The 7469-nt window shown below is 35.6% G+C and overlaps 2 protein-coding genes across 2 annotated transcripts; both read right to left on the bottom strand.

Annotated features, from left to right (window-relative positions):
* Positions 1 to 1472: 1472 nt before the first annotated feature.
* On the bottom strand, positions 1473 to 3528 carry LOC126629346 (uncharacterized). Its single transcript, XM_050299368.1, has 6 exons — positions 2743 to 3528; positions 2446 to 2515; positions 2175 to 2299; positions 2039 to 2102; positions 1768 to 1809; positions 1473 to 1624 (listed from the first exon to the last, which is right to left on the bottom strand). Exons 1-6 carry the CDS (start codon positions 2783 to 2785, stop codon positions 1510 to 1512), a joined length of 459 nt encoding a protein of 152 aa, XP_050155325.1. The 5' UTR covers positions 2786 to 3528; the 3' UTR covers positions 1473 to 1509.
* A 176-nt stretch (positions 3529 to 3704) lies between these two features.
* LOC126629347 (uncharacterized) lies at positions 3705 to 6527 on the bottom strand. Its single transcript, XM_050299369.1, has 5 exons — positions 6416 to 6527; positions 5519 to 5604; positions 4921 to 4990; positions 4791 to 4858; positions 3705 to 4132 (listed from the first exon to the last, which is right to left on the bottom strand). The coding sequence occupies exons 1-5, from the start codon at positions 6441 to 6443 to the stop codon at positions 3965 to 3967; spliced, it is 420 nt and encodes a 139-aa protein (XP_050155326.1). The 5' UTR covers positions 6444 to 6527; the 3' UTR covers positions 3705 to 3964.
* Positions 6528 to 7469: the final 942 nt, after the last annotated feature.

The following is a 7469-nucleotide window of genomic DNA, read 5'->3' as shown; positions in this document are numbered from 1 at the left end:
TAGGAGGTTCTTCTCCACACATGTCACACTTGCATACAAAACGATTTCCAGTTGCTTTTCGATAAGCTATGAATACTCAACGCCCCAAATTAACCGTGAATTGCACTAATTAACCCTCAGTTTTTCCACAAGTTATTGGATTGGATGATTGCATACGACAACCCAAAACATTCCCTACAAGTTCCCTACATGAATTGCATAATAGAGATACAAGCACGAATCATTAAGTTCTATGAAAAACATAAGCATTGACGAGGCACTCGTTACTATGATTTGCATGAAACTTATGCCAAGAATTTACTTAACGTGATTGTGACTAGCAACCTTCACTACTTGTGAATATAAGTTCATAACGATTAGGTGAAACTCCCTTATATTCTAGCGTTAAATTCATGCATGAAAATTAAGCGTGCACTCTCAACCAACATACACAAATCATTTTTTTATACGATCGGATAAGTAAATTGAATTCACAACTTATGAATCACAACTGGATGTAATCAAATCATATTGCAAGTATGAACATGGTTTCGAATCACCCCCTAACTAAGAGGGGTTTAGTTCCTCATACTCACAAAGCAAAGATACATAAAATTAGACATTAAAATCAAAGGAAAGAAAACACCTAAAATGCTCCAACTTGGGTAGCAAGTGCATCCAAGAATTCTCCTTTGCTTGCTTGCGGCAGATTGCTTTGTGGACGGATTTTTGGGTAGTTTTATGATGTAGAATGGATGGGGAATGGTATGGAAAGGTTTAGGGTAAGTGTGGAGGAGTGTTTGAGGGTTGGAGGGTGGTGGAGAACTAGGCAAAGAGGGTGGAAGAAGGTGGAGTGGCTGTTATGTTTTCTAGGCACTAGAATGGTGTTTTTGGGGTGTTTTGCTACCTAGGGTGAGTATGGACAAATTTCTGTGATGAATGGTGAATATGAGAGTGTGAACCCTTTGCCAAGGGGTGTAAACATGTATATATAGGCCCCAAAAACCTTAGAGAATCAGGTTAGGCTAGGGAGAATGCACGGCAAAGAGTGTATGTGGTGTGCAATGGTCCAAGGGTGAAAATGAAGTGATGATGCAAAGTGTGAAGGGTAAAATGGAGTGGTCTTGTAGCTAGGGGGCATGAATGATTGTGTACATTGCATAGAGATGGAAAGGGAGGTGAAAATGTGTCAATAAATGGGTCAAAGGTGCAGCAACATGTGGTACACAAGGCATGGGATTCCAAATGTGAATGATGGAGCATCAATTGGTGCATGTTATGGTTGTGAAAGTTGTATAAAATTTTGTGGGTGAAGGGAACAAGAGGTATCAAGCAATTAAGTGTAATAATTAAATGAATTGAAGCATGAAATCAGAAATTATGTAGGGGACAAGAGTGATCAAGCATGGCATAGGAATCCAAAGGGAATTCTATGTTGTTTTGCATGGCAATGAAGGCAAGTTGGGGTGAAAAATTTTTGGGCTGAGTTCTTCATCTTTTGGACCATAATTCTTTACATTCTTGGCCTCTTTAGTTCTCAAATTCGTCCATCCACTTTGGCCCAAATATGTGACATGCATTCCAAGCTCCATTTTGCTTCAAAATGCTCCAAAATGCATCTTCTTGCCTACTTTGTCCATAAAATCTGAAAACACACGAAAATGACTTTAAACATTAAAATAATAAGGAAACACGACATAAATGCACAAGAACAAGCCAACTAAGTCGCATAAATATGCTCCTATCAAGAGGTGCAGTTGATTTTAAGTTGTCAATGGAAGAAAATACCTGGAGTTGGAGATAAACTTGGTGAAAGTAGAAATCTTCAACCTGCAAACAAATTGATCATGGTTTTTGTCACAGAATGTCCTTTCATCAGAGAAAATTATAGCAAAACTTTTAAAACTAAACAAAATTGTGTGAAATGATTAGGAAAGCAGAATTTTTCTAGACTATGCAGAGAATAAAATTTAAATTTAAAAAAAAAATGTGAGTTCAAATTTAAATATTCTAATACATTGATATGTACAAATTTTTACAAAATTAATGTAAAAATTACCTTTTACTAGAGACCACAACCTCAAGATCCGCTACTAAACCCAGAAATTTAATCACAAAGAATTCTGCAAAAGCTAAAAAATTTTACTAAACTAACATAAAACCAAACCCAGAAATATAAGGGCACAACTACAAACCCGCCAATTTAATGAAGAATTCTCCAAAACCCAGAACCCTCTGCCAAATGAAATGATCAAAGCATGGAAAGTAGACTCGAGAAATCCAATCGTCAAAAGCCATCAGAGGAAAGGTTGAAATATAGCTATAAAAACAGGCCCAACCAAGTAAAGTAATTCACTTGGTTATTAAACGTAAAATTCTACAAAATCACTAAAAACTTGCTAAAATTCAAGTATATTAAATCACAGATTTGAAGCTGATTTTGACATGCAATAGAGCTAAAAGTACCTGAGGTGATGAGGTATGGTTTGACATCTTCTTCTTTCTTCACCTCTTTCTAAGTTGCTCTTTGCATAAACTACAGTAATTAAAAAAATAACACGATTACGTTATATTAATCTGTAAATACAATTATAGGTCCACCAGAAAATTATATAACTCAAAATTAAAAAACACCAAGATGAATTAAAGCAAAACCTAGATTAGATTCTAAGAGGGTTTATCAAAAATAATAATTTCATCAGAAATTAACACTGAAAATAAATAAAAAACCAAAAAAATTGAAATTTCTTCGTTTCTTTTTACCTTTTAAGTTCCTGAGAGTGCTGGAAAGCTCTCGCTTTGCCATATTAGCTTTCTGGGCTTTTATTCCGGAATCTAATTGAGAACTAAAGGCCTTGCCGGAGTAGAAGAGAAAGCAACCTCTAGCAACAGAGAAAGCAGTGAAGGTTTTTTTAGCAAGAAAGTGCGGTTGGTAATTTGTGAGACAAAGATCGCAAGGTCGGAGAGGGAGAGAAGGCAGCTTTGGAGAGCGAAAGGAATCGAGGTTCAAGAGCGACAGAAGTAGGGAATTGTGAGAGAGAAAAGTGGAACGGAGGAAAAAGTCGAGAAGAAAGGTCGAGAAGTAGTCGATGCAGAGCGATGAAATATGAAGAGCAAAGTCATATTTTTACTTTTAAAAAAGGAAAAAAAAGGGCAGATAACAAATAAATTGGAGGGCATTTTCGTCGGTTTACTGTTAATCAACAGTAATTTTGTGTTGAGTTTTAGTATATGTACTAGAAAGTTTTGCCTGCGCGTTGCTGCGGGATTAGAAATTGTGTGAAAAATGATCTTTAAAGGTATAAACACATCAACTTATATCACATCTAATTGAATTACTTAACAACATATTGACGCACTAAATATGAAAATCCATAAACCATTCGACAATATGAAATCCAGCAATCTCTAAAGATGAGAAATGAATGTAGAAATTCAACAATCTCTAAAGATGAGAAATGATCGTAGCAATCCTACCCCATATTTATTAAAACAATTAACAAATTCTCAGTAAATAATCACAAAAGAGGTATAAAAAAAGTAATTCAATTTCTTAATTTAAATTAATTCTCACCATAACAAAAATAATGATATCGTTTTCACATTAACTTGGATTGATTTCGATCACCAGCATTAATAAAACCAGTGACTTCAACCTGTGTAAGCAAACGACCGAATTAGATGCAAGCCAACCAACTTCAAATTTAACCAAATAAAAAAAATAATTAGAATTAAACTAACCTCTTATTCCCATTTGAAGTAGTTGTTTTCCCTATTTTGCTTTTGTGAACGGGACATTCTTCACTCTTTACACACAAAATGCACACTCACAATGCTCAACAATTTTATGAAAACTATACATATACAATATTGTATATGTATTTGGACATACCTAGGTTGCACATTTGTCATATCCAGCAGCTCATATCGGCCACCCCCCACTGGAATCCAAGGCTGAGATAATCCTTCTGCCGGAGTTGTCATCTCAAGCACCACTCTTATTGTTGCATGCATCCCAAATTGCACCAACAGCCTTCGAAGTACATATGTTTGAAATGCAGTATTGTCCTACTGTTAGAAACAAAGATAGGAGCCCTAATACCATATCATCAAGAGCTTCATAGAGAGCTCTTTTGTTTCTCTTTGTCAACCACTGCAAGGAGTGCAATTAAAATTTAATCAAAATACCTCATTTCGCATTCATAATAAACCCGAAAGTGACTGTACATAAGATGAAATTAACCCAATTACGTGTGAAAGGAAACCTTTCCAATTAAATGAATGAAATATTTGATGCGGATCGAAACCAAAACCAAAACAAAACAACATCGACAACTGCCATAGTTGGAGTTTGCTCCAAAGGTCTTCCTCCTCCTCCTCCTGCCATCCTTTAATTGAAACCCTAATTTTCCTTACTACCAAATAATGTTATTTTCAATCTATTTCTTTCGGTATGTAGATACTAATTCTCGATAATTTTCAATCACTTCCACTGTAATTAAAATAAGTATTGAGGTTTAGGTAACAGAAAATACGGTGTAAAGAAACTAAAGTTTGACCTTGATGAAATATTATGCATACAACAGTTTTATAACGTATAAAGGTCAGCATATTGATTTCACATTAACAATCGAGTGTGAAATATGGAGAAAGACTGAAACATTATTGGCAGAAAGTGAATTAAAATGGGTATCAATTATGGTTGCAGTAAAAGTTAAGAATTTGTTCAAATTGTAAACAAATAAATGAAGAACAAGACTGGTTAGGAAATCATTTTTAAGCAAGTTGAGCAAGAAAGAAAAGAGTACTACCTCCATTGGGTTTCCTAGTTGGGAGCTTGTTTTTTCTTCCATAAACATGGTTTTAGAATTATTTGAACCTGCAATGAAAATAGGCACATAAAATTTTAAGCTGACAATCCAAAAATTTTAAATCACTCACCTTTGGTGCAAACAATCTTGGAAGACGAACGCAAATGTTTCAAGACCCAAGAGCAGAACATTTTCAAACCCTGTAAAAAACAAAACCACCGCTTAATATCAACTTAAAATTACAATCCAATCTAATAAACGTAATCCCAAAACTCAGATACCTGAAGAAAAATTATAATAATCATGTGATACACACACCAAAAGCAACAATAACCATATAAAAAACATGCTTAATCTCCACATAAACATTAATCTCCGATCAGCTGACTCAATCGTTCAATGTTCTTTAACACAACTATGTGTCAATCCAACACTAATTTTTATTTTATTTTTATCATATTTACAGGAAGGAGCAAACATATACACACAACAGATGGTTAAGTTTTAGCTGATAATGGAGCAATGGTAACAAACACTGCAGCTGTAACTAAAAGGTTAAACTAGTCTTGCAGTGTATGAAAAAATGTTTATTCGAGTGTGAGTTTGTCAATAATTGATAAGTTTGTGCATTGATAGTTAAGATGAAAGAATGACTGAAGCCAATTAATATTCAAATGCAATAAATTTTTTTATGAAAGTGGACGGAAGACAATGTGAGAATAGCATACCTTATAATGAAGGATGATTGGAGACAATGTTGTATGCGAAAATTCGTTAGCCTGTTTACTGAAGAGTAAATGTGTGAAATAGTATGCTGCAAAAGAAGAGTAAATAAAGTATAAGTTGAAATATAGACTCAGAGTTGCATAGTAAAAAATATGGGAAATAAATGAGTAAGAATAAACTGAAAAAGTATGCTACAAATGATCAACCACTATGAATCTTCTTGTACAACAGAAAAGCAATTTTTTTTTTCTTTCCAAAAACATACACACTCAGCTCATCTTTTGCATAGCAAGGATGGACCCAAAGGGATAGAAAAAAGAAAAACACACATCGGAAAAAAATAAAAAAATAAAAAGAGAAAACGCTCTAGCAAACAATCACATTCTCATAATGACCACCTCACAATTTATTTTTTTTTACTTTGACTTTTGCACCAACCAAACAAAGTTTATTTCATTTTCTTTCATTTTACCATAAAACACATAGATTGGAGATTGCTCAAACATAAAACGAACAAACAAACAGAAAAAAAAATCGAACTCAGAACAAAGCATTAACAAATGCAATATACAATTGAAACATTGAAAAACCATAACTGATTAAAACAACGGGATTCCAGAAAAAGGAACCCCAAAGAAGACACGCTTTCGTTTCTGCCCACCACAGAGCTTAATCTCTGTCCACACACTATCCATACCCCTACCTGAATCAAAACCCCTAAATCGAACTGACCACAAAACTGGATTACTGCTCTTACTCTGTTAGACATACCCGCACTTATCAATTTACACAAAAATTCCAATCCTGGATCATTTGGGTTTCCAAAAAATTCCACAGAAATGAAAAAGTAGACAAATAAACTGAAACAAAATTATGTGCACTGGGGAATCAAGACTCACCCAAAATTGCTATCAGGGTCCGTTGCATGCAGTGCCCTACAATTGAGAACACGTTTACAAAGCTTTTCAAATATGCAAAGACTCCAAGCTCCAATTGCTCTTTCTAAACTCTAGTTACTTCAGCTGCATAACAGAAACAAACAACAACAACAACAAAGCCTTTTCCCACTAAGTGGGGTCGGCTATATGAATCCTAGAACGCCATTACGCTCGGTTTTGTGTCATGTCCTCCGTTAGATCCAAGTACTCTAAGTCTTTTCTTAGGGTCTCTTCCAAAGTTTTCCTAGGTCTTCCTCTACCCCTTCAACCCTGAACCTCTATCACGTAGTCACATCTTCGAACCGGAGCGTCAGTAGGCCTTCTTTGCACATGTCCAAACCCATTTTGTGTACGTGTTGATGCTTCACCGCCCAACATTCTGTGCCATACAGCATCGCCGGCCTTATTGCCGTCTTATAAAATTTTCCCTTGCGCTTTAGTGGCCTACGACGGTCACACAACACGCCGGATGCACTCTTCCACTTCATCCATCCAGCTTGTATTCTATGGTTGAGATCTCCATCTAATTCTCCGTTCTTTTGCAAGATAGATCCTAGGTAGCGAAAACGGTCGCTCTTTGGTATTTCCTGATCTCCGATCCTCACCCCTAACTCATTTTGGCCTCCATTTGCATTGAACTTGCACTCCATATATTCTGTCTTTGATCGGCTTAGGCGAAGACCTTTAGATTCCAACATTTCTCTCCAAAGGTTAAGCTTCGCATTTACCCCTCCTGAGTTTCATCTATCAACACTATATCGTTTGTGAAAAGCATACACCAAGGAATATCATCTTGAATATGTCCTGTTAACTCATCCATTACCAACGTAAAAAGGTAAGGACTTAAGGATTGTTGATGCACAAAATCAGTGAGGACTTTGGTACAACAGAAAGTATTAAGTTTGTGATCTTCGCTAGATTGCTCTGGTCATTAGTGTGGATAAGTATGTAAATGGATAGAGATAGGAAAGCAAACACAAGATGTACGTGGTTCACCCAGATTGGCTACGTCCAC

The sequence above is a fragment of the Malus sylvestris genome, chromosome 7 (assembly GCF_916048215.2).
Source record: "Malus sylvestris chromosome 7, drMalSylv7.2, whole genome shotgun sequence".
Classification (NCBI taxonomy): Eukaryota; Viridiplantae; Streptophyta; class Magnoliopsida; order Rosales; family Rosaceae; genus Malus; species Malus sylvestris.
This window is presented reverse-complemented; position numbering and strand designations above follow the sequence as displayed.